Source organism: Pipistrellus kuhlii, unplaced genomic scaffold (genome assembly GCF_014108245.1).
Source record: "Pipistrellus kuhlii isolate mPipKuh1 unplaced genomic scaffold, mPipKuh1.p scaffold_m20_p_2, whole genome shotgun sequence".
NCBI classification, from domain to species: Eukaryota; Metazoa; Chordata; class Mammalia; order Chiroptera; family Vespertilionidae; genus Pipistrellus; species Pipistrellus kuhlii.
Genome location: NW_023425515.1, coordinates 109,142,863 through 109,170,635, shown reverse-complemented (window position 1 = coordinate 109,170,635; position 27,773 = coordinate 109,142,863). Strand labels below are relative to the sequence as shown.

The 27,773-nt window shown below is 40.6% G+C and overlaps 1 protein-coding gene and 2 non-coding genes across 19 annotated transcripts in view; 1 reads left to right on the top strand and 2 right to left on the bottom strand.

Annotated features, from left to right (window-relative positions):
- Positions 1 to 13,744, bottom strand: part of PRPF4B (pre-mRNA processing factor 4B) — a 43,809-nt gene extending 30,065 nt beyond the window's left edge. For 9 of the 17 annotated variants that reach the window (XM_045584219.1, XM_045584220.1, XM_045584222.1 and 6 more), the window contains exons 1-5: positions 13,563 to 13,618; positions 7,273 to 8,472; positions 4,013 to 4,189; positions 1,499 to 1,654; positions 480 to 561 (exon numbers count right to left, since the gene is read on the bottom strand). In XM_045584219.1, coding sequence (XP_045440175.1) covers positions 480 to 561; positions 1,499 to 1,654; positions 4,013 to 4,189; positions 7,273 to 8,472; positions 13,563 to 13,603 — 1,656 coding nt within the window. In that variant the 5' untranslated portion in view covers positions 13,604 to 13,618. Of the gene's footprint in view, positions 1 to 479; positions 563 to 1,498; positions 1,655 to 4,012; positions 4,190 to 7,272; positions 8,473 to 13,562 lie in introns of all 17 variants that reach the window. The other 8 variants (XM_045584227.1, XM_045584229.1, XM_045584228.1 and 5 more) reach the window with 3 other exon arrangements.
- On the top strand, positions 4,655 to 4,756 carry LOC118725033. Its single transcript, XR_004989796.1, has one exon. It is a non-coding gene; the product is annotated as a U6 spliceosomal RNA (small nuclear RNA).
- Positions 13,745 to 27,237: 13,493 nt separating the features above from the next.
- LOC118724950 lies at positions 27,238 to 27,428 on the bottom strand. Its single transcript, XR_004989740.1, has one exon. It is a non-coding gene; the product is annotated as a U2 spliceosomal RNA (small nuclear RNA).
- Between the last annotated feature and the right edge of the window lie 345 nt (positions 27,429 to 27,773).

Below are 27,773 nucleotides of genomic sequence, written 5' to 3'. Positions count from 1 at the left end.
AAATATTTTATGTGCATTAAAACCCAACATCACAGTCATAAACACATGTAATCAACCCTGTAAAGTAAACAGCAGCATTTAGAACCATTTTAGAGCCGGGCAAGCACACAGAGACCACACAGAGCCGGGCAAGTAAAAAAACTTTTTTTAAAAAGTATATGTGTAGGCTATATTTGGACCATAAGACGCAGGGACCTTTCCCCCCCACTTCTGGGGGGAAAAAAGTGCATCTTATGGTCCGAAAAATACGGTAGTTTTTTACTAAATGAAATTCCTCCAATTTATTCTATACTCATTTATGAGTGTTTTATTATTCATTACATTTAAAAGGGGTAACTGTTTCAATTTTATTAAGAAACTACCATTTTTTTCAAGCCCTACTGAATTGCTACTATTGTCACTTTTTTAAGTAAAAAATCTTTATTTTACTAAAATATTATTTAAGGTGGATTGATCAAAATTGTACTAAAATCACATACCTGAACAATTGCTTGCCTTTGTATTCTTCTCTGCTCTATTAGGGCCTCTTCATCTTCTTCCTCTACATCAAAGTCTTCGAGGCTTAAAAAAATTACACATATATACACGTCATTAACCTTAAACATCCTTAAGAGATTCCAAAACCATAATTTTATATGTTTCAAAAATAAAAATTGGAAAATGTAGATCGGTCATCTGTAAATTTGAGCTAAAGTCTTAAGCTACCTCTCTTTGTCTTTGTTTCTAAACTATCAGTGCCTGGTTTCAAATCCTGGCAAAAGTAATTTAACCTTCTGTGTCTTATTTTTCTCATTTGTTTCATGGCACCAAAATTGGGAACAAAAGGAAGATCCTTAAATTTTAAAAATGTCACCATTGGCTCTGCCATGACCTTAGTAAGGTCATTTCACCCTCTATCCTCAGTGTACACATCTATAAAACAAGAGGGCTAGGACAGATAAATTGGTATCTTTTCTGTGCCATAGAACCCTTTGAGAGCTATACATCTTTCTCCTTAAAAAATGCACATGCAAACATTTACATACAATCTGAAGGGGAATGTAGCTCTACCTCCAAACATTGACCCTGACCAATCCCGACTATACACCATAGAACTCCTACAATCTTTATGATCCCTTCCAGTGCAGCCTTTTCTATCATCTGTTCAATGTCCTCTGGAAAAGAAACAAACTGGGTACTGAATGTATTTGTGTTAAGATTTAGGTATAACACCTTTTTCCAATTTAATTTTCTTATCACCTAACTCTAATCAGGGTTTCTTGACCTTGGCACTGTTGACATTGTGACAATTCATTATGAGGGGTGTTTTCTGTACTGGAGGATGTTGAACAGTATACTTATTAGATGGCCTAAAATGTTTCCAGACACTGCCAAATGGGGAGCCAAATAATTCAGAAGCAAATTAACAGGCTCACTTACAATATTCAGGTGGAAAATAAAGATTAAAGTTAAACAGTGTTTCTCTAAAAAGAAAATTATGGGAAAATTCCATTCTTACTTATCTTCAGATGAAGATTCTTGCTCAACTTTCATTCCTTCAGAAAGACTTCCTTTAAATTTATCTTCCTTTACTTTGCTTCTGCTCCTACGTCTACGACCACCCCGTGATCGAGACCGCCTTCTCATACGGGATCTGCTTCTCCGACCTCTGTCCCTATTTGAGAGAAGATGATATATATTTTTTTCAAAAGCTAAATTTTGCTGTGAATCTAAAACTGTTCTAAAAATAAAGTATTAAAAAGTTGATTAAAATTTAAAGTAAAATAACAGTATCAAAAAGGTTAAATAATTAGCTTAACTGAAAATAAAACATAGCTACCCTACTTACTGACTACAAAGAGAACTACTACAAGGGTAATGGAAATGTTCTACATTTCGCCCTAGCTAGTTTGGCTCAATGGGTAGAGCCTTGGCCTGTGGACTCAAGGGTTCCAGATTTGATTCCAGACAAGGGCACATGCCCTGGTTTCGGGCTCAATCTTCAGTCGGGGGCTTGCAGGAGGCAGCCAATCAATGTTTCTCTCATCGCTGACGCTTCTAACTCTTCCTCTCCCTTTCTCTCTGAAATCAATAAAAACATATTTTTTAAAAATGCCCTACATCTTGACAATTGTGTCAAGTCATTTCACCCCTCTATTCTGATAACACATCCCTTTGTCAAAACTCATGAACTGTACACCAAAATGGGTGAATTTTGTGTAAATGATACTTCAATAAACCTGATTTTTAAAAAGATTGCTGCTGATAAGGTATGAGACAAATATGATAAAATTCAGTTTAATTAATATGGTCCTCAGATATTTTTATAAATGCCTAAAGGTAAAATCCCTCATGTTAAACAAACAGAAACTATTATAGTTCAAACATCAAAGATACAGTATATGTTAGAAAGATATGGCACTCCAAGCACACAAATGTGTGAGTTTCTATAAAAGGATCGGCAAACTCTCTGTTAATCACATTTAACCACCGTGTTTATCTCAATCTCTTCAGAAACCTCACCAAAAGGGCAGTAAAAGGAACAATTAAAAAGAAAATCTTCAGGCTAAGAAAATGTGAAGAGACATGACAGCCTAGATGCCAACAAAGTCTTGAAATGTGCAAATCAAAAAAAGAGTAGTTACAGATCAGATCTAAGTATTAGTCCAATAGCAATGGACAAGGTGAAAAAAGAAACAAGTAAGTGTGTGCCACAAAACCCCAGAAAGCCTTGAGCATTGGAGATACTTATGTCCTCTGAAGTATAAAACTTGAGATAAAAGATAAGACTTATTTTATAGAGAGGCGCTGGTTGTAAAAACTGGCCCAAGGTACAGGAGAGACACTCTACTGAAAATAGGATTAAGGAAAAGTTGACATTATGAAAAGTTGACCAAAACTTCAGGGTAGCCACATCTATCCTCTTCAGCGGAGATGATAGGATTCTGGGAAACTCCCACACCCAAAAGAAAAGATACTTAGTTGTTGATACGATCAAATCCTCCTCACTTCATCACCCTCAAGTGATACCCACTAATCCACAAGTTGCACACTGTCAAAATGAAAGAAAGCTTCTGTTCAGGAGTGCCTAACTTTCAAAGCAGAACAAGCAGCAATGAAAGATCCAGCTATCTGAGCACAATGATTGGTTGCCTCCCAAATGTGCTCTTACCCAGGCTTGGGGAACCTGCAATTGAGATATGTGCCCTTGATCAGAAATCAAAACTGCAACCCTTTGGTCCAGGGGCCAAAGCTCTAACCACTGGGAAAATGGGCCAAGGCCAAAACTTGTTTTAATCAACTGTTTATGTTATCGATAAGGCTTCCAGCCAAGAGAAGGATATTAGTAGTTACATAATTAAGTTTTTGGAGAATGGAAATGCATACGTGAATTCTCCATGCTGTTCAAGGGTCAACTATATAAGTAAAAGACTATAAAGAACAAAAAAACTCCACAAAAATTAATTATCATCTTTGACATAAGAGGCACTATTTCCATAAAACAAAAGTAAAATGTTCTATATAAAAAAAGGTATAAAGAGCCAACAAGGTCTTGGGAATACACACACACACACACACACACACACGTAAATATTAGTTAAAATGTTTAATGTATATATGTTATTTTAAAAGGATTCCCTGCTTTAAAAGCCAACCTTTCGATTAAACAACTAACCACTTGTGCTTCATATAATATGATTTCTATTATGGTAAATTAAATAGGTTTTTGCCCAAAAAGACTTTCATGCCTACTGAGGATATCATCTTGAGGCCATGTTCTTAAGGTGATCAAATACAAGTTAACAGAAATATACCGTAAGTACAAAACTGTAAGGCAGACAGAAAACTGGGCTAACTTTTTATCCTGCTAGTTAAAAAAACATCTAAGCCTAGCTCATTTAATATTTATCTCTTGAAAAAATGTCCTACTTTTAAAAGATTTGAGTTTATAATGAACACTGATTTATTTAAATTTGAAGGGAACCTAGATTAAACATTCAGAGTTTAATGAAACAAAGGGCAACATCTTTACCTTCTCCGAGGGGACCTGCTTCTTCTTCTAGGAGACCTGCTCCGTCTGAGTGGTGAGCGAGACCTCCTCCTGATGGGAGATCTACTTGCTCTTCTTCGGGTTGGAGACCACCTACTTATCGGGCTGACATCTTTTGATCTCTCACGTCTACTGAGGATATCGTCACGAGGTCGTGTTCTTAAGAGAACCAAATACAAGTAAATAGGAAAATGAATTAAATAAAAATAAATGTATTTCTTCTACTTGTAATGGACATCTTAACAGAGATTTCTTAAAATCGTTTTTTGTACTTTTAGGTATTATTCTAATTTTGTTTATATAACTTTCAGAATCATGCAAAAATGTTATGAAAAAAATTCTATTTTCCCAAAATGTTTATTAGAAGGAAGACACCTTGCTGAAATCGGTTTGGCTCAGTGGATAAAGCGTTGGCCTGCGGACTGAAAGGTCCCAGGTTCGATTCCGGTCAAGGGCATGTCTTGGTGCGGGCACATTCCCAGTAGGGGTGTGCAAGAGGCAGCCGATCTGTAATTCTCTCTCATCGATGTTTCTAACTCTCCATCCCTCTCTCTTCCTCTCTGTAAAAAAATCAATAAATTAAAAAAAAAAAAAAGAAGACACCTTTAAAAATAAACATTCACAGTGCTTGCTTTGGCAACACATACATTAAAACTGGAACAATACAGAGAACAGCATCACCCCTGCACAAGGATGACATGCAAATTCATAGTGCTCCATATTTTAAAAATAAAAATTAATGCTCATAAATGTAAAAAGAAAAAGAAATGGCATACTAAACTAAAGATAATAAACACAAATTAACATGTTTCGTAACAAAACTTAAATTCACACACACAAAAAGCTTATTTACTCTGGTCTTAGAATTTGAAGAATTATTAAAGATTATTCTTTTATATATATATATATATATATATATATATATATATATATATTTTATTGATTTTTTTACAGAGAGGAAGGGAGAGAGTTAGAAACGTCGATGAGAGAGAAACATCAACCAGCTGCTTCTTGCACATCCCCTACTGAGGATGTGCCCACAACCAATGTACATGCCCTTGACCAGAATCGAACCTGGGACCCCTCAGTCCGCAGACCGACGCTCTACCGCTGAGCCAAACCGGTTTCGGCTAAAGATTATTCTTAAGGTTAAAGCCACTGACTCCAATTCCAGATAAATAACTCAAAACTTCCCCAAGTGAGTGATACTACATTTCCTAAGTTTAAAGACTTTTATTTCTAAATTTTGAAATTTTTGCAATTAGAAGTCTTATCTTTAACTTATCAATTACATATAATAGCATCTTACAATCAACGTCAACCTTAGAGCAGAGGAAATATAAAAAGGACAATTCTCTCTCATCGATGTTTCTAACTCTATCCCTCTCAAAAAATCAATAAAATATATTAAAAAAAAAAAAAAAAAGGATAGTTCATCTAGTCATGGAAGTAAATATTGGTATAAATTTCCTACAAGAAAATTTGGCAATATTTTTCTAAAACATAAAATGTACATACTTAACAGTAAACTTTGTAGTTTCATGTCTGTGAACTTATTTTACAAAGAAACCTCACACATAATCCACGGATGTCTTAGCATACAATCATGAAAAACTGTAATCAACCTAAATTTTCATTAATACCAAGTGAATGCATAAATTAGTGGAACAACAAACCAGTGTTTCTTTCTCTCTTGCTAAAGAAAAAAAAAAAATCAATCAATTTTTAAAAAGTAATTTTAAAAGATCTGTATGTATTATCAAAGAAGTGTTTGATGAAAAAAAGCAAATTGCTGTTAACATGAATTATATGACTCCATTTTTGTAGGAAAAAAACATAAACATAATTGTATGGCCATAGAAAGGGCTAGAAAGATTCCTCTTAGGAGTAGCAATGGAAGAAGAATAGAGGGAAAGAATTTACATGCCTCTGCATTTTTTAGTTTCTCTTTAATTAAAATTTCTTCTGTAATTAAAAAAAAATTTATTTGAAAAAATTCAACTCTAGTCCTTAATAAATTCTTCAAAATATCCTTCACAAACTGAAAGCAAATTGAAGGAGACCAGGATCATTAAGAAACACTTTACATAACCTAATCAGTAACACTAACAACTGCCTCAATACAAGAAAGCTTATAGGACCATTTCATTACAATGTAACTTAGAAGTAAAGAGTCAAGAGTATCTCTTAAAACAGAGCTCTTTAAAAAAGAGCATTATTGAAACTTCTTGAAAAATATGATAAACTCTAGCTTATTTAAACACATAGACAGTAAATATTAATATATAATAATAAGCGAACAGGAATTTATATCCTTACACAGAATAAGCCAACATTCCCTTAAGTGACACTTGGGCATAATTTCACATGCCTAATAACTGAATATAAAGATACTTAAAAATCTGTTTCTAAAGTACTTTAGACTAAACAATTCCCTAACCCTCCCTTCCAAAATCCATTCTGTGTCTTATTTATTACTTCTATGATCCTAGTAAATAGGATCAATCTACTTTTTCCATTTATAAATTAAGCATGACAGTCACTTCCCTGAGAGTCATGAGATTTTGATAAAAGAACTGATGGAGCCAATGTATTATACAAATATGAATTATTTTCATTATTACGTATTAGTAAAAAACAAAATAGTTTCTTATACCATTCTTCCTAAACTTAAGGTTGTTTTTTCTTTCTTTCAACAATCAGATTATAAATATTTGAATTAACAAAAAAATATTTCCACTTTCAATTTCATTGTGTCTTGGAGCCAAAAGCAATTATAGTTTCAGTTTATAGTTAGAATTCAAAATCATGCCAATTCAAGAGATTAGACAGATCACAAATCTTAAAACTGATAACTCATTTTTTAAACTTTTTAAAGTTGAAAATTTCAGCCTATATTGTTCAATAAAGTGATAATTCCCTCTAGGAAATATACTCCCTCCCCATAAATGGGTACACAGAGCTATCAAAATACTTGGATTTAAAGGAATAAATCTACAAATTAGATACTAAATTAAGAACTTGAAAACAAAAAGTTTCTATCATCAAATTCAGTATTTGTAAATTGTCCACATCCAAGATACACAATGACAAAAGTACAAATGTTAATACAGAAAATGGAATGGATTATACCTAAAACTATAGCTCATTATTATCTCATCTCTCATTGTCCACAAGCTCTAGTTTCTCCTTTAAAATCTGGTGCATTGGTAAAAAGCACTAATATTTTGAAAACAAATTACCTTGGGGAAGAAAGTCGTCTCCTTTCTGGTTCCCTTCGTTTTCTTTCCAAGGATCTGCTCTTGGCTCTTCTACCGGGAGACAGAGTTCGAGAAGGTGACTTGCTCTGCTTAGACCTCCTATCATTTAGAAGTGGAGATCTACTTCTTCGGGATCTATCACGTTGTTTTGGAGACAAACTTCTTCTTTTAGGACTACGACCAGGTCTTCTACTGGGCGACCTATTTTCTTTCCCGGAAGAAGCATCTTTAGAGGGAGATTTAATTGGCTTCTTTTCTTTCTCAGTTTCAGACCGTTTTGATTTTCTCTCTTTGGACCGTGACCTTCTGTCTTTGGATTTACCTCTTAAGTCAACTGGGGATCTGGATTTTTTGCCTCGATCACGACTTCTACTTTCATTTATAACTGGGGATTTTTTTCTATCTTTTGACTTATTTTTATCTTCAATCTTAACCTTGTCATCAGTAGGAGATCTGGCTTTCCCAATTTTCTCTTGAGACCGCCTTCTAAGGGTAGGAGATTTTGATTTTCTTGTTTGATCTTGAGACTTACTTCTTTTGGATGGACTTTTAGACTTTTTCCTCTCCTTTGATTTGCTCCTAGTTGTCTTCTCTTTAACTATTTCAACACCTCCCTTACTTTTCTTTTTGTCAGACCTATGTCTAGTCCGTTCTTTGGATCTGCTTTTACTTCGCTTTTTTGTACTATTTTTATTGTCCATAAGTTCAAGTTTCCCCTTGGTAGTGGAAGATCTAGTACTAGACCTATTTCCATTTCTTGCCTTTTCATGAATTTCCCCTTCTTCTTCAGAGCCTGATTCATAACCTTGTAATATGAGTCCCATCCCTGACTGGACCTTTCCTTCCATTAACTCATTATCAAGTTCAGCTTTTATCAAGGCTCTCTGTTTTTCCAAGTCTTCTAGCAAAGCTAAATCATCAAATTTAGTTCTTTTTGCTGGAGACAAACCCTCTTTGTCAGAAGCATCAATAACTTCTTTTCTTTTGTGTTTCTTATGTTTATGCTTATGTTTATGTTTTTTATCCTTATCTTCTTCTAAGGAATGTTTATGTTTCTTATGTTTACTTCTGTGTTTATGCTTCTTTTTTTTGTGACGATTGTGCTTATTTTGAGATTGGTCTTCTGATACTTCTCCATTTTCTTCATGTACACTCTTTTCAGAATTATCAGCATCTTCCATCCTATAAAAATGTATCAAACACATTTTAAAATCATATAATTTATCAAGCATTCATGGTCATAACAAAGTAACGATGATAAAATACATTTCAATCTAATACACAAAAGAATCCCTCATTTTCTTCTATTAAACACATAAACATATTTGGGAGACTAATCTCTTTTTCCACTTTAAATTCAGAAGCATACTTAAAAAAAAAAAAATCTCTAGGGCCAATATTGAGCATACCCAAAATAAGCACTGCATTATGTGCACTGGTGACTGATGTTAATAGTGTAAATACACCTCCAAGTGTTAAAACTTCATAGTAAACTAACCAGGAGTTAAAGACTCTTGACTTGTAGCAGCCACTGAGCAATCATGTCATTGAAGTACATCAAAGGGTTTTTTGCAGGTCAACAATAATTCAAAGTCAGCAATTTCACATGGTCTAACCCCGTGGTTGGCAAACTGCGGCTCTCGAGCCAAATGCAGCTCTTCTAAAATAGTGTGAAAATGATCAAAATGTGACAAAGACATGACATAAGCAAATACTGTTGTAAAAATGGCACCGACAGACTTGCTCAAGGCAGAATTACTATAAACCTTCAACATGTATAGCTGTATATAAAGAATTTGGTACTATCTGTGATTATGGCATTCACTGGAGGTCTGGGAATGTATCCCCTGTGAAAAAGAGGGACTACTATATATTAATTCCATACATATAAATTTACATTTTGCAATTTAACACTATACATTTGCAGGTATTTAAGTCTATACCACCTGATCTACAACAGGTTTGTCATAAAACAATACTGAGAGCTGATAAATGTCGTTAAAATCACATTATTTGGAAACAAAGCTAAGTTAAAAGTGCAGGCAATATGAAAGTATTTTAACAGTATTTGTTCATTTGTTTTGTCAAATGAAATGTTACTAGTTTTACCCTTCAAATAACCCAGGTCTTGGGGCATCTGGCACAATAGCCATGAAAAAAAATTTTTAAGAAATTTTATTGATTTTTTTACAGAGAAGAAGGGAGTTAGAAACATCGATCAGCTGCCTCTTGCATACCCCCTACTGGGGATGTACCCTCAACCAAAGTACATGCCCTTGACCAGAATTGAACCTGGGACATCTTTCAGTCCGCAAGCCGACACTCTATCGATTGGGCCAAACCAGCTTCAGCTAGCCATGAACAATTTTAAAATAAAGTGACCAGTTACCAACCACAAATGTTACTTTTAACTTCCTTTTCCACATTGTTTCCCCCTCTTCCCCTAGAATATTCTTTGATATCTTACTTGAGGGGCATTCAATTTATGCTTTGGAGACAAAATGGTTAGCAAAAGGAATGCAATTACTCCTTTCTAAGTACCGTATTTTTCGGACCATAAGACGCACTTTTCCCCCCCCAGAAGTGGGGGGAAAAAGTCCCTGTGTCTTATGGTCCAAATATTGCCTACACATATACTTTAAAAAAAAAGTTTTTTTACTTGCCCGGCTCTGTGTGGTCTCTGTGTGCTTGCCCGGCTCTAAAATGGTTCTAAATGCTGCTGTTTACTTTACAGGGTTGATTACATGTGTTTATGACTGTGATGTTGGGTTTTAATGCACATAAAATATTTTAGGACACTTATTAGTTTCAGAATCTTTTTTTCATTTCCCTTCTCTAAAAACTGGTGCGTCTTATGGTCTGGAGCGTCTTATGGTCCGAAAAATACGGTAATTAAGCCTGTTTCTCTAACAAATTTAACTACTTTAATACAGAACTAATGGAGAAGTAAAAATAAGAATTACAAAAGACCTTCATATACGTACACACACACACACACACACACACTAGTGGCCCAATGCACGAATAAAGGTTAGTGCAAGAATGGGCCTTTGTGCCGAAACCGGTTTGGCTCAATGGATAGAGCGTCGGCTTGGGGACTGAAGGGTCCCAGGTTCGATTCCGGTCAAGGGCATGTACCTTGGTTGCGGGCATATCCCCAGTAGGGGGTGTGCAAGAGGCAGCTGATCGATGACTCTCTCTCATCGATGTTTCTAACTCTGTATCTCTCTCCCTTCCTCTCTGTACAAAATCAATAAAATCTATTAAAAAAGAAAGAAAAAGAAAAAAAGAATGGGCCTTTGTTCCCCTGGCTGCAGCACTGCCTTCGCTCTGGCTGGAGCAGCCTTTCCTCTCTGGCCCCAGAGCAGCCTTTATGCCTTTCCAAACTGCCCAGAGGCCCAGGTGATGGCTGGGATGGCTGGGGTGGTACAGAATGCCTGTGTCAGCATCCCACCCATTCCCTGCTGCTCAGTGCCTGTGTATGCAAATTAACCCACCATCTTTGTTGGGTTAATTTGCATACCCACTCCTGACTGGCTGGTGGGCATGGTGAAGGTACTGTCAATTAGCATGTTATCCTTTAATTAGGTAGATATACAGACACAGACACACACATACAGATACACACACACACTCACTCTCTTTTACTGATTTCAGAGATTAAGGGAAAGAGAAACATTGATGAGAGAGAATCATCAATTGGCCACCTCCTGCATACCCCTACTGGGGATTGAGCTCACAACCCAGGCATGTGCCTTGATGGGGAATTGACCTGCAACCTCCTGGTTCATGGGTCAACGCTCAACCACCGAGTCACACTAGCTGGGCAAGACCAACTATTCTTAAAATGATTTCCTTGCCCTAACGGGTTTGGCTCAGTGGATAGATAGAGTGTCGTCCTGGGGACTGAAAGGACCTGGGTTTGATTCTGGTCAAAGGGTTGCAGCCACATCCCCAGTAGGAGGTGTGCAGGAGGCAGCTTATCAATGTTTCTCTCTCATAGGATGTTTCTAACTCATTACCCCTCTCCCTTTCTCTCTGTAAAAAAACAAAACAAAAACACACGATTTCCTTGACCCTCATCTTTTCTAAATCAGATTTGGGATTCTATTTCAAAGAATTAGAACTATTACATCAAAGTGGATCTTTCTGGGACACTGGAAATAAATGAAAATTATTTCAAACCTTAAAGGCTATTTTTAAAATGTATAGAGCCAGACCAGACCGACCATTCAATAGGTAGGGGCTGGGTTCTAAAACCAAACTGCCTGGGTTTAAATCTTGAGTCTCTCACTTAGTACAACCTTGGCCAAGTTAACTTAATTTTTCTGTGCTTTAGTATCATTATCTGTAAAACATGGGAAATAATAGTATATACCACCATCGGGCCATAAGGATTAAATGAGTTAATATATTTGTTCAGTGCTTTGAGCAGTTCCTGGTACTTGGTAAGTACAAACAAGTCAATGCATGTAAAAATGTAAATGTTTAGCCCTGGCTGGTTTTGCTCAGTGACTACAGAGCATCAGCCTGTGGACTGGGGGGGATGTGTCTGCCAAGGTACATGCCCTTGACCGGAATCGAACCCGGGACCCTTCAGTCCGCAGGCTGATGCTCTATCCACTGAGCCAAACAAGTCAGAGCAAGGACTTTAATTTTTTTTTTTTTTTTAATATTTCTTATTGATTTTAGAGAGAGGGAGGGAGAAAGAAACATAGATGAGTCCACAATCTGGGCATGTGCCCTGACGGGGAATCAAACCCAGACTTCTCCGTTCAACCACTGCAAAGCATAAGATCTGTACTGTACTGGCATAAACACTGTAAGGGTGCCACACTATGACCTCGATGAGAACAAAATGAGACAAAGTCTAGTTAAAACTGTAGACTCCATTTGCTATCCTCTAAATTAGGGGTGTCGAACTCAATCAGAGAAGGGGCCAAAATCTAAAATCCAGCCTAAATCGCGGGCCGAATGGTTTACTGAACAGTCATAAACTGTCATTGTGATGGAAACGCAGCGGAGTGCAGTGATGACAGCGTGGTGTGGGCCACATTGCAAGGCCTGGCGGGACGGATTTGGCCCGCGGGCCTTGTGTTTGACACATGTGCTCTAAGTCAAATTGTGATTATGATAACACAACTTTCAAATTCAAAGATCCTTAATGAAAAACTTCACTGTCTAGCTGAGTAAAGCAAATGATTGAGGAGTCCCACTGGTTGCACAGCAATGAAGTGTTGGGCTGTCTGGTGGCAAAGATTTCTCCTATCTCTCAATCCCAAGTTGCTGGGATATATCTACCGCTTTTCTAAAATGGCTGGAAACAAGTCAGATAATGCTGATGCAAAAACAGTCGATATAAGAATATTGTTTTAAAATCCAATCTCTTTTATGTTCTTGTTTGAGATTTCCTAACATAAACACGAAAAATAAATACCCTGATTTCAGTTAAGCAATGGCTAGCTTCTGTAACATATAAGGTATGTATTCCACTTGGCCACATCCATTCTTACGTTAGCTTATCTATAAAGTGCTTGGGTCTGAAGGAGCTGACAACTTCCACTACGACTTCCAGGGTTCTCCCTGAGAAGCGTTATAGTGAGGCCAAAAATGCCAGGCCTTCCACCCAAGGACTTGGCCTTACTTTGTCTCACGTTTACAAGTTGGCAAATAAGCGGCCAATAACATATCGGGTGGATGACGGAGTAAAGAGCAGAGGGGTGGCGAGATGAAGTGCACAAACTAGAGCTGCGAGTGACCCTAGCCCCCCTCCTCCTCTCAGTTTTCTGGCTCTAAAGCTGACCCCCGCAGCAGGACGACCGGCACTGCATGCGGAAGGAAGCAACGTCTCAGGGCCGGCCCGGGGGCTGCACTGCTCCTCGGATCCCCAGCACCGCGGCTTCGAGTGCGGCGGCCCGGGACCGCCGATCGCACCGGGTGGGAGGACTAGGAAGGCGCGACCGCACGGTGGCCGCAGCCGCCCGGAGCGCGGGAGCTGTGAGGCCGCCCGCGCCCATGCCTCCGGGAGGGACGACGCGCGGCAGGCCGCGGCCACCTCCGACCCAACAGACGCCGCAGCCTCCGGGAGCCGAACTCGCAGGCCGGCCGCGGCGCCCCACGTTTCCCGCCCCACCACGTATCGCGCGGGCAAAAGCAAAGTTTGGCTCTCGCCGTTAGGCCTGGACTTTCCCGCCCGCCAGTGCAAGCGCCCACCGTCTGCCACTCGGCAGCCCCCGGGGCTCCGGCCTCCGGTAATACGGATAGGGACTTACTCGGACTGTTCCCGCAGACACGGAGCCTCCGCGGCGGCCATCTTGAACTTCCTGACTCTAAGCGGCGGCGGCGGCCCGGACGCTGGCGCCTACAGCAAGGGGAGGAAGACGGAGCGGAGCCGCCGCGCATGTGCCAGCGCGCAGCGCACCGTGGAGCTCTGAGTCCGCGCTGAGAACCCAGCTATAAGAGCGCATCCGGGGGCAGGGCCTGCTAGCGTGATGACGCAACTTCCCCCAGGCGAGGGTGGGGCGCGCGGCGCGCGGGGTGTGTGTGTGTGTGTGTGTGTGTGTGTGTGTGTGTGTGTGTGTGTGTGTGTGGCGCCTGTTAAGGGTTCGAGACCCAGGGACCGGCCTGCGCTCTGTGCTAGTCAACGTTGCAATGGACCTTGCTGGAGAGGAAGGAAAGGCAGTCAGTGAGAGGTCCGCATCATGTGTTTTCACTAGGTCCAGCAGTGGAGTAAAAATTCTCAGTCTATGGCAAACAAAAAGGTGATTTTGCTTGAGCTGCGCTGGATGCCTTTTTACCGGCTGGGTAATTCAACCAGAAGTAGCATTAAGGGAAAAGTTTGTACAAAGGCATATTGAGAATGCTGGGAAGTTAGAGCTGCACTTAGAACGTAAATGTATTTTAATATATAACCATTATTGATACATTTACTTAAAACATGAACTTTCTTCAATTTTTGCCAAATCCAGGGATAATGATAGGAGTCGTTAGAGTCACTGGTTCTGTAAATTGAAGTTTTAAGTAATATTTTTGGTTCAAATTGTCTATGTTTTTCTATAATAATGGGCTACAGTAATGGGACTAGATGAAATACTGTATAAAAAACATTATTGACTCTTGGAGAGCTTTCAGCACCGTGTAGGATTTTATATCGCTCTGAGGGGGGAGGGAGGAGTACCATTCTCCTTACTCCGGCACCTGGAAGCAGGGTGACCATTACTTTCATTCTTAAAAACAATTGAGTTTGGTTTTTATATTAAAATAACAAAAATAATAAATTATCTATATAAACCCTATATGCAAATAGGTCAAATGATATATGCTGACCTTGCTAAGCCTTGACCCTTCTAGCTTGTGTTCAAGGAGCAAAAAATAAAATTACCCCCTTTCCCCTTCCTTCCTAGCATTCTCTCCTTAGGGAGACTTTTAAACCATTTGCTCTCTAGAATCCTTGGCTGGGGAAGATAATGGCTTCAAATTGCCCCCAGTGTTTGGCCTTGTTTTAACTTTCCTTCCTCAGTTTCCCTATTCCTCTTGCCCTGAAGTTTTCCTAGCTTTTATTGTCCTGTAACAATTCAGCAAGTGTTGATGAAGCAACAAACTTCATTTTCAAACTATAACCTCAACTTTTCATTCTTTCTGTTCTTCCTCCGCCAATTCAGGAACTTCCGCTCTGGAAATCTGCTTAGCAAAATCCCTTTCCTAGCCAGCCTGGCAGAAAAGCAGTTTAGGCATAAATCCCCAGAGGGAAAGCAGTTTAGGAAAAAATCACCGAACTGGCGCTTCCCCGCTACGCCCCGCCCAGGAAGTCGCGTGAATGCGTGAGTGCGTGCGTGCCGTGCGTAGCAGGAAGGGGTGGGCGGGTCTGCAGTCCTTTGCAGTTCCGGCCCTGAAGCTACGGGTCCAGGCAGGACTTCCTGCTTGTGGTCGGTGCCTTCGTGCTCCCTCCGGGCAGGCGTTTGCTCCGTGGATCCGAGCCAGCTCCTCAGTCCCCGTCAGTCCCGCACTGAGGCCGCCATTACAGCCGGGCGGTTTCCCACCTTCGGGCCCTGGCGGAGGCCCACCCACCAGAGAATCCCGCGCCCCTAGAACCTCCGGCAGCCGCGTTCAGTAAAGCGGGGACTGTTTTGCTGGAGAGAATGGTGAAAGCTAAGCGCTTGGCGTCCCCCGCCTTCCGACCCCCAAACAATACCGAACAAGTTTGCGGGTCCAGAGACGGGGTTTTGGGGACAAACTTGCATTTTTGAACATTTCGACTTTTCTTGCTATCGTTTCTTTCAAGCATTATTACTTTCGTACAAGATACACATTCCAGAAATAGTTTGATAATGCCTTTGAATTAACTTCCTCCCGTGGAAAAGGCTTTAACAAAAGTGAAGAGCACCACAAAATCCTTCGAAGGAAACTGGTCTATGAAAGAGTCCCCAGATCGCCTTTTGGATAAAACTTAAGTTTTTATCTAGTTTAAATCTAGATTTGGAATTTGTAGCCGTTTGGGAACATACTGGGCTGTAATTCCTTTATTACAGAACAAAAACTACTCTTTGTTTCAATTTAACTTTTGTTGTTGTTTGTTTTAAAGCAGTTCTGATGGGTTCATGAAAATCTAGAATGTAAAAGCAAAAGGAAACACCCCCCCCCCCCCCCCCCCAGTACCATTGCCCAAACTGAGCCAACGTTAACATATTGGTGTATTTTGGCCTATTTCCATATGAAATACTAAATTTTCTTGTGCTCGTGCATGAAATGCGATATTTCCCTTTTTCATGTAATATACCCATCAGTTTTTTCATTATTCTAGTTTTAGTAAACACTTTTATAACTACATGATGCCCCTTTCCTTTGTTACTGGTTGTTTGTCCTTTCAGTTTTGCATTGTTATATATGAGTATGATGAGGCAATATCTAGAATTATATTTAGAGCATGACCATTCAAGCCAGAGAGACCTGGGCTTCTCCACTTGCTCTGCAACTTCAACGTATTTACTAGAAACCTTTTGGGGCCTCATTTTGCACTACTAACACAAAAATAATTCTCATCACATAGAGTTATTACAAGAATTAAATGAAATAATGAAAGTGGCTGGAACATATATTAGTAAATATAAGCTTTGTCTGTAGGCAATGTTTGTTTTGGGTTTTGTTTCTTTTTTTCTGTAATCCACATGGTTTATTTCCAAATTTCATATATAACTAAATGCTATCACCACTGGATGTGGGGATTTTATACATAGCTTTTTATACAGTTTATTACATAGTAATACATAAAAGCATAAATACTACATATATTAAAAAAAATTTTTGCAATAAGGAAAAATGAAAATTGTCTATAATTATACTACCTATAAATAACTTATTCACATTTTATAATAGGGCTTATCCTGTCTCACTTTTTTATACATTTATACATATATTAATGATATTTTTAAAATAGGGTTTATAATAAATTCAGGTTAATAACTTGCTGAGGACAGCAGTTAAATGTAAAGAGAATGTAGTGGTTAAAGAAGGAAAAAATAAAACTGGAAAGAATTTGGATTTCATTTAAAATTTGACGTTTAATTTGTATAGAAGGTTCACTTTGCTGTTGTGTGAAGATAGATAACAGAGCTCAGGGTGGAAAGGTGGAATCCAGTTAGGAATATAATTCAGTAATCCCTTGAATGACAGTGGAAGTAGAAAAAGTAGTTGGATTCTGGATATATTTTGAAAGAACAAGCTGTAAAATTCACAAATTGATTGGATGTGGGATGTGAGAGTCAGAAACTTAAGTTACTACCTGAGCAATTGGATGGTTATAATTGCCACTTACAGAGAAAATGAAGGAGCAGATTTTAAAGGTGGGTGGGGATGAGGGAGGATGAGTTCTGTTTTAGTCCTTACATTTCAGTCTTAGATGTCTGCTGAATGTGGAGTCTTAAAGACTTCATTTATTGTTAAGTTGTCCATTTCTACTTTCATTTTTGTGAGTTTTTGCTGCACTTTTTTTGGTTATCTGTTATTAAGTAATACATGTTTATAAATGTTACAGTTTCCTGTTGAATTGACACTTATTACAAAAATGTCCTTATTTTTCTCTATTAACATTTAAAATAATTTTGCTTGACATTACAACTTTATTATGGTTGCTAATTACACAATTTGTACCATCAAATCTAAAGTGTGTTTCCTCTATACAGTATGCAGATATATATATATATTAGCCTAATCTATGGATCTACCTTTTAATTAGATTACTCTATTTATTTTTAAAATGTTTTTATTAATTTTTAGGAGGAGAGAGAGAAAGTGAGAGAGAAACATTCATCACTTGCCTCCCACATGTACCTCTAGCAGGAATTGAGCCCAAAACCTGGGCATGTGCCCTGATGGGGAATCAAATCAGCAACCTTTCAATTCACAGGACAGTGCTCAGCTACCTGAGCCACACCAGCCAGGGCTGTGAACTCCATTTATGTTTAATGTTACTGATATAGTTGAGTTATGTGTCCCATTTTTACTTTTTGTTTTCTGTATGTCTCATATCTTTTGTGTTCCTCTATCCCTTCTTTACTGCTTTTTATTAAATTAAGTGAATATTTACTCCTATAGCGGTTTAATTTTTTAATTGATTCTTTTCATTTTTAAAAAAGTTAATTCCTTAGTGGTTGGTTGTTCTAGGACTTGCCATATATCTCTTAGAGCCATCACCAGATTTACAACAACTTAATTCCAATAAGATTGAAGAATTTTATTCCAATATAGTTTTGTTTCCCTGCTTTTTAAGATATAATTATTATACATATTGTATCTATAAATGTTACAAACCTCACAATATATTGTTATAATGGTTACATCTTCTTTAAAAAAATGTATTTCTATTGATTTCAGAGAGGAGGGGAGAGGGATAGAGAGGTAGAAACATCAATGATGAGAGAATCATTGCTTGAATCATTGCTTGACTGCCTCCTGCATGTCCCCCTTTGGAGACAGAGCCTGAAACCTGAGCATGTGCTGCACTGACCAACCACTAAACCACACTGGCTGGGCTAATGGTTATATCTTTTAAAGAAGCTGGAAGAAGAAAGAAGAACATATTTATAGCTTTTGTTATATTGACCTTATTGATCATTTCTGGTTCTCTTTATTTCTTGTTCTTGTTGATTCAAGTTACCATCTGGAATGATTTCTTTAGCCCAATTCAGTTTTGCTCCTACTGACTTCTGCTGTACTCTATTAATAAATATTTCTATATGGTACATTTCTATACGTTATAGGCTCAATGATACATTACATATATTGTCTGGTACAGTTGCTTTGTTTCATGTGTGCATCATACATATATATAATACACATACACTCACACACATATACATATGAATATCTATACTAATAAAAGTCTAGGTGGCCCTCACATGCGACATCATCACAAGATGGCCGCGTGCACAGCCTAGCAGCCACTCCTTATAATGAGGCCTGGGGTTCCCATGGCTCCGTGCAGCAAGAAGGAGGTCTCCACATCTCCACTGTCTCCCTGGAGGAGGTGGGTTGTGGCAGTTGTGGGTGATTGGGCCAGCAGGGGAAGGCAGTTGGGGACAATCAGGCTGGCAGGGAAGGGCAGTTGGGGGTGATCAGGCCAGCAGGGGAGCAGTTAGGTGTCAATCAGGCTGGCAGGGGAGTGGTTAGGGGGCAATCAGGCTGGCAGGCAGGTAAGTAGTTAGGAGCCAGCAGTCCCAGATTGTGAGAGGGAAATCCCCTGAGGGTTCCTTGATTGGAGAGGGTGCAAGCTAGGCTGAGGGACACCCCTGCCCCCCGCACAAATTTTGTGCACCAGGCTACTAGTATATGTATGTTTTGTGTGTGTGTGTGTGTGTGTGTGTGTGTATACACACACTGGGCACCTGTTGCAGGAATATTCCTGCAAGACTTCCGGCAGGCTTCCTTCCCGCCACCCACACCTCTTTTGCCCTGCCCTGCCCTGCCCATGGCCACCTCCGCCACTGTCTCTGTGGCCATGCCCACTGCCACTGCTGTGTGCCCCGCCCACCTGACTCACTGCACTTCTGCCGCACAACTCGCCTAGCCCCGCAAGCACTGCCAGTGCTTTCCCTTCAGCAGCCACAGCCGCCTTGCTTTCCATTTTCCCTCCCTCTTCCTTCTATGCTATCTTCAGTCTTCACTCCTCCCTCCCTCCGTGTTTGCAACTTAACCGCCATCTTTGGTGGGTTAATTTGCATACTCTGGCTGGTGGGCGTGGCTTGTGTAGCAGAGTGATAGTTAATTTACATGTTACTCTATTATGTTAGGTGTGTGATATGTATATGTATATATAGTATTGATTTCAAAGAGAAAGAAAGAGAGACAGAAACATCAGTGATGATCAGCTGCCTCTTGCGTGTCTCCCACTGGGAACCGGGCCCACAACCCGGGCATGTGCCCTGGCTGGGAATTGAACTGTGACATCCTGGTTCATAGGTCGACGCCCAACCACTGAGCCACACTGGCCAGGCTGACAGTTGTTTTAGCAAGGTTTTCTTTGCTTCTTTTCCTCGAAAACTCAGATGTTAAACTCCTCCAATTGCTGGCTGATTGAAAGCCTGTTTTCAACATTATCCTATGGCACATATTGTTCTCCAGACCAAACTAATTGTTTTCAGGTTCATTTTAAAGGATAGTTTCTGATATCACTATTTGAGATGTGGTCTGACTCCAGGTGGATTTCTACCAGCAGTCTCTTTCCTTGGTTCTTAAAAAAAAGTATATCTCTCAACTTTACATTTTTTTTTTCAAAGTATCTACTAGATATACTCCAGAGTTTTTACTATTCACTTTAGGTCTGTATATCACCAATGAAACTAGAATTTTGATGTGATGTCAGTTTTTCATGACTTTTAGAAGCTTTTTGAAGTTTAAGAGAAAATTACTTAATTTTCCAGGTAAAATTAATCTGCCTACAAGTCAGAGCACTTTATATTGAAATTCTTTTCATTGCAGTTGAAAACAGCAGTTTGTGAAGAAACCTCAGTATGCCCTGTTCTTCAATCATTATATTCCTCATAGGTGAAAAGATAAACAAACTATTGTACATCGATACACTAGAATACTATCTTCTATATCCTATATAATAAAGAGGTAATAGGCAAATTGACCATCACTCCAATACACAAGATGGCCTCTCCCATGTGATCAAAGAGGGCCACTCCCATGTGGACACAAGATGACCAGCAGGGGAGGGCAGTTGTGGGCAATCAGGCCTGCAGGGGAGAGCGGTAGGGGTGACCAGGCCTGCAGGGGAGGGCAGTTAGGGGCAATTGGGTCAGCAGGGGAGCAGTTAGGTGTCGATCAGGCTGGCAGGGGAGTGGTTAGGGGGTGATCAGGCTAGCAGGCAGAAGTAGTTAGGGGCAATCAGGCAGGCAGGCAGGCAAGCAGTTTGGAGCCAGCAGTCCTGGGTTGTAAGAGGGATATCTGACTACCCGTTTAGGCCCGATCCCTATGGCCAGTCGGACATCTCTCGATGGGTTCCATATTGGAGAGGGTGCATGCTAGGCTAAGGGACACATACCCACCCACTCTCCCTGTGCATGAATTTCGTGCACCAGGCCTCTAATATATTTATAAAACCTAATATGCAAATAGGCTGAATGGTGGAACAACTGGTTGCTATGACATGTGCTGACCATCAGGGGGTGTGTGCAGAACAGGGTGGGGCACCTGTAGCTGTCATTGAAGCGAGCCTCTAGTAGTTACTGAAAGTTCTTTGCTCCTACATGCTATGGTTCCACCTGGCTCTTGTACCGCTGCTGGTCCTGTCAGCAGGTGCTGGCTACCAGCCCCATCACCCCTCGGCTTCTCCACCTTCCCCTGCTCCAGAGGGATGATTAGGGCCAGCAGCCTTTCTTGCACCTGCTGTTGGCAACAGTCCTGCTCATACTTGTTGCCAGCACCTGGCACTGGTCCTGATTACTTAATGCCATCTGTGGGTGCAAAGGGCGGCTGCCAGCCCTAATCATCCCTCAGAGCTTCTCCAACTGTCCCTGCTCCTAAGGGGCAATAGGGACAGCAGCTGCCACTCTCACCTGCTGACAGCACTGGCCCTGCTCGCACCTGCTGCTGGTGCCAACCCCAATTGCTCCATGTCATCAGCAGATGCGATCAAGGCCGGCGCAGTCAGTGCATGTGAGTGGCAGAGGTGGGAGCAGGGGCTGCTGGCAGACAGGAGTATGGGAGGGTGGGAGAGGCTGGGTGGGGGCACGGAGGATGGGCCAAGACCCACCCCTTTGCCCATTACAGCCTCATGGCCCATAGTTCCTTTTAAGGTGCATGAATTCATGCACTGGGCTCCTAGTTCAGTGATTAAAAAAAAACTTGAAGCCATGAAAAAACATGGAGGAATCTTAATGCACATTGATAACTCAGAAACAGGCAAAACTGGAGACAGTAAAAAGATCAGTGGTTGATAGGGTCAAGGGGAGGAACGGGTAAATAGGTAGAACACAGAGGAATTTTAGGGCAGTGAAATTACTGTGTATAATACCATAACGATGGATACATGTCATTATACATTTATCCAAAGTCATAGACTGTACAACGTCAAGAGTGAACCCTAATGTAAACTATTTGTTAATAATAATGTGTCAATATTGGTTCATTAGTTGTAATAAATGTACCCCAGTGATACAGAATGTTAATAATAGGGGAAACTGAGAGTGGGGCGAGAGGAATATATGGTAAATATTTACTTTGCTCAGTTTTTCTGTAAACATAACTGCTCTAAAAAAAAAAAAAAAGTAAAGTATATTAAAAAAAAAAACTCAGCTAACAAATTTGTGAGGTAGACCTCTATATGGTGTAAGTGTATGGGGAAGTATCTTTGTATTAGTGGATGGAGTCATAGATAACTAGATATTTTAGCAACATAATTTCTTTCACATCAACAATAGATTATTTTAAAATTTGTGTTACTTATAGTAAAGAATTAACACCAGTTCTTTTGTGTGTTAATCCTATCTAATACAAGAGTAATATGCGAGTTAACCATCACTCCACTACACCCACAAACCACGCCTACCAAACACACCCACCAGTCAATCAGAGCAAGTAGGCAAATTAACCCCAACCAAGATGGCTGTAGCCACAGAGAGAGCAGGAGGCAGGCTTTGGTTTCCCTGGCAATGGAGGAAGCCAAGCTTTCCAAACATCCTGGATGGCTCAGGCCTCCACTCTAGGCTACAAAGTTTCAATTATACAAGATATATAAATTCCAACAGAAATGGCAGCAGCCACAGAGCTGGAAGAGCAGGGGGCTAGGGTTGCCCTAGTTAATGGAGGAAGTCAAGTTTCTGCAGCCCTGGTCAGCTCAGGCCTTCACTCCAGGCTACAAAGTTTCAATTGTAGAAGATACATAAATTCCAACAGAAATGGCTGCCACCACCGAGCGAGCAGGCTTGGCTCCTCTCTAGGTTGCAAAGTTTCAATTGTAGAAGATAAATTCCAGATTCAAGGGCCTCTGCTTGGGTCGTCGGGGGGCATGCCTGGCCTGCAAACCACCACAGGCCTCTCGCCCAGGCTATCCCACGCCCCAAGGGAGCTCCACCCTGATCCAGGACACCCTTCAGGGCAAACCAGCTGGCCCCCACCCATGCACCAGGCCTCTATTCTATCTAATAAAAGAGTAATATGCAGATTGACCATCACTCCAACACAGAAGATGGCTACCCTCATGTGGTCAAAGATCCTGCCCACATGTGGACACAAGATGGCCACCACAAGACGGCCAGCAGGAGAGGGTGGTTGGGAGGGACCAGGCCTGCAAGGGAGGGCAGTTGGGGGCAATCAACCCTGCAGGGGAGGGCTGTTAAGGGTGACTAGGCTGGCAGAGGAGGGAAGTTTGGGGCAACCATGCTGGCAGGGGAGCAGTTAGGCATCAATCAAGTTGTCATGGGAGTGTTTCCGGGGTGATCAGGCTGGCAGGCAGAAGTGGTTAGGGCAATTAGGAAGGCAGGCAGGCAAGCAGTTGGGAGTCAGCAGTCCTGGATGGTGAGAGGGATGGCCGACTGCCTGTTTAGGCCCGATCCCAGTGGGTCCCAGATTAGAGGATGCAGGCTGGGCTGAGGGACACCTCACTACCCCTTCTCCGTGCATGAATTTTGTGCACCACGTCTAGTTATATCAATAAAATTGAAGAAAAAATGATTTAACAATCCTTTGACATGCCTTTTCATACATAATTTTTTCTGCATATCTTGAAAAGCCTGTAGTTGGTTTACCATTGAGTGTTTAGTGGTAAAAATACAAGAACTGCACTTGCCTTTTGGTACCATTGCCTTGACTTATACTAAGGTTCCAGCAGTTTTAACACCTTTGATTGTGCACCATTAGTATAATGTCAACACAGCCAATAAGGCAAACAGCATGTTAGTGTTATTATGAAAGTAATTTAAACATTGTAAACCTCATGAAAGGGTTTTTGTGAACCATTGATGAACATGGACCACACTTTGAGGATTGCTATGGTAGTTAGAAAAATTAGTCAAATAGACAAAATAGAAAGGGGTTTTGCAATTATTGTTAAGCAAATTACTGTACACTGGTTAACAATGCTGGAAAGGACTTTAACTACATGGACAATAGCAAAGTTCATCACTATGTCAGCCACCAGGGATAGAAGTCCAAACACTTCTGCCCACTGCATCCTAGTATGGAGTCACCAAAAGCAGTCAAGAAACAGATGGAACAACTCTTGCTGAGTGAAGAGACACAGCAAGATCAGCCCCAATAGTGTATGATGGTCTCCTGTGGCCAATAGGACTATGCCCCAACTCCTCTACACCCCTGCTCTCTGGGCAACTGATACAGGACAAATGGTCTGCACACACCCGTCTTATGCTGCAGCAGAAGGACCAGACCCTTTCCCTGAGGAGTCAGAAATATTGAACGCTGGGAGCGTGTCTGAAGGCCATTGAGCCACCCACTTAAACAGAACAAAGGAGCTCATATTAAGCCAGAGATTTCCCTACAAATGGTGATAAGCTAAATACCACCTACGTTAGCTCTTCATTTGGTGAGGTATTCTAGTCCCAAAGCCCTTATATGGCTGAGTAGGATGGAAAACTGGGCACGAGACTGCCTTTCTGACAATTATATGATACTAGGGGCCTGGTGCATGAAATCTGTTCTCTGGAGGGGTGTTCCTTAGCCCAGTTTGCACCCTCTCCAATCTGGGACTCCTCGGATCTGAGATCGATGGGATCGGGCTTAAACCAGCAGTCAGACATCCCTCTCACAGTCCGGGACTGCTGGTTCCTAATGACTTGCCTGCCTGCTTTCCTGATCAGCCCTTAACTGCTTCTATCTGCCAGCCTGATGACCCCCTAACCACTCCCCTGCCAGCCTGATCACTGTCTAACTGCTCCCCTGCCAGCCTGATCATCCTCAACTGCCCTCCCCTACCGGCCCGCTCACCCCCATCTGCCCTCCCCTGCCAGCCTATTTGCCCCCATTTGCCCTCCCCTGCTAGCCATCTTGTGGCAGCCATCTTGTGGTGGCCATCTTGTGACATGGGGGCAGCCATCTTGTGATGATGTGAGGGCCACCTAGACTTTTATCAGTATAGATACTAACACCACAGTCTTGCCTACTGCTTCTCTCTACCTTACCTACTGTAGTTACTTTACTTTTAATTTTTTAAAAAATATATTTTTATTTATTTCAGAGAGAAAGGAAGTGAGAGAGAAACATCAATGATGAGAGAGAATCACTAAGTGGCTGCATGCCCCACTAGGATTTGAGCCTGCAACCTGGGTATGTGCCCTGATCAGGAATCAAACTGTGACCTCTTGATTCATAGGTCAATGCTCAATCACTGAGCCATGCCTATCAGGCACTTTCCATTTTTTAAATATATAGCAGAGGCTTGGTGCACAAAATTTGTGCACTCCAGAGGGGTCCCTCAGCTCGGCCTGTACCCTTTCGCAATCTGGGAGCTCTCAGGGGCTGTCTGACTGATGGCAGGGAGTAGGCTTTAGCCATCAGTCAGACATCCTTAGTGATGTTGCAGAAGCAGGAGAGGTTCCCACCACGCCTCTGTGCATGCCAGCCATGAGCCCAGCTTCTGGCACACTGATCACCAGGGGGCAGCTTTGTTGAGTATCTGCCCCCTGGGGGTCAATACATGTCATAGCGACCAGCCATTCTCCAATTCAATTGATTTGCATATTAACCTTTTATTATATAGGATTCTTTTTTTATTGATTTTGGAGAGGGAGAAAGAGAAACATAAATGATGAGAGAGAATCATTGATTGGCTGCCTCCTGCATGCCTCCTATTGGGGGTCAAGCCCACAACCCTGGTACTTGCCCTGACTGGGAATCTAACTGTGACCTCCTTGTTCATAGGTCAATGCTCAATCACTGAGCCACACTAGACAGACTTTACTTTCACTTTTGTTAAATTATTTTGCCCTATTGTATTGTGTAATGTTTTCTTATTGAAATGATTATAAAATTTAATTGTTATATGCTTGCTTTTGAAATTAATAGGAGAGGGAATTAGGCACAATTTAAGAATTATAGTCTAGTAGCAGTGAATCCAAAGTAGTAAATAAATGCTAGATAGCTATGCATTACAAATTTCCTTAAGGCTATAAAATCAAAACTTACAGACATATGCCATTTTTTGTTGTTAATTTTCACCTAAGGATATTATTTCTGTTGATTTTTTAAAGTGGAATGTAGGGAGAGGTAGAGAGAGACTGAGAGATAGAGGAACATCGGTGTGAGACACATCAATTGGTTGCCTCCCTCATGTGCCCTGACCAGGACCTGGGATCAAACTTTCAACCCAGGTATGTGCCCTTTGGTGTATGGGCCAATGTTCTAATTACTGAGCATACTGCCCAGGGCAAGACATATGCCATTTTTATACATTGGGGAAACATGTCAGTTTGCCATTTCTTCCTTAAGTTGTTTGTGCTTACTTAGATCCTCTGTCATGTCTACAAACTATATGGGATAAATAATGCTGAATAGTGCCTACTTTTAGTGCTTACTAAAGTAATGACTGACTTCTTGTAGATACGTTTAGGAAATGAGAATATTAGAGGCAGTGAGATCAGCTACAAAATTGGATTATTTAACATTTTTACATGGAAAGTATTTCTGTATGTTTTTTATCTCTTGAAAGAGATAATGGCTACTTAGCCCTTTTCATTTGAGAGGAAGGATGCTCTTCTCTTTTGATAGCAACTTCGGTGTACCCTACTATCGGGAAGTCACCTCTTGTGGCTGTGGGCTGAGATCTATAATCCCTACTGCCAGCAGCCCTGTGGATTTCCTTTCCATAGTCAGATGTTACACCTGTTCCAAGGGACACGGCCTTGGTGCCGTGCGCTTCCTTCTTACCTGCTGGACTTGGAGGTCTTGCAATCATCTCCAGCCCAGATCCCTGATTTTACCATTCTCCAGGTGTCCTCTGCCCTTCCTGGCTTCGAATTGTCCCACCAGCTGTGTCTACTTAGCAAATTTGGGGTGAATGTTATTCTATCTAGTTGCTCCCTCTTTCTGTTCTGGGACAAAGCTTGGGACACATCTGCCTATTCCTCTGCCATTTTATCCATATTATGATTTGATTGGTTCAATGGCTGACTGGTTGACCTGACACTTAGCATATTAGGTTTTTATTATATAGAATTATATCAGTAGATGAGATACCTACCTTCACAGTTGTTCAAACCAGTCTACATCTAGTCCATCATCAATTTCTATTAATTTTACCTTTAAGACATATAAATTTACCCATTTTCTTTCTAATTTTCATGTCATCATGAAACATAAACCTATATGTTGTTGGAACATAAACCTATATGTTGTTGGAACCCCTGCTCTTTCCTTCTATGATTTTTCTAATTCTGCCTTTGCTGTCCTCAAATTATTCTCTACCCAGAAATGGGAGTAAGATTTTATTTTATTTTTTTCCTATGCACCATTTCTGGAAGTACTGAAATACTAGGTTAATGCTTGGAGTGGATGGAGCAAGCTCTTGTTCCACCTCCCTGCTTCAAAAATCCATTTAATATATTGTCCTTGGGTAAAAGATGTATCAGATATTAAACCGATAAGAACAGATACTGCACTTGACCATAGCCAAAAGGCTGAGAATTGTGTAGTAAGCTTTTAAATCATGAATTAGGTCATATCACTTTCCTGTTTAAAACTATTTAATTTTACAATGGCATTTTGAATGAAATAAACTTCTTAATGTGGCCTGTAAAGCCCTAATAATTTAGGCTCTATGTTCTGATCTCTTTTCTCAGCCACACTGGTCTTATGTTAGTCCTAAAATATGCCATGCCTTTTCTTATCTTAAGACTGAGGGTTTTTGCTGTTTCTTTTGTCTTCATTAGTACAATTTATTCTTCAGATACTAGAGGCCCAGTTCATGAAAATTCATGCACTGGAGTGGGGGGGTCTCTCTCAGCCTGGCCTGCCCCTTCTCACAATCCAGGAGC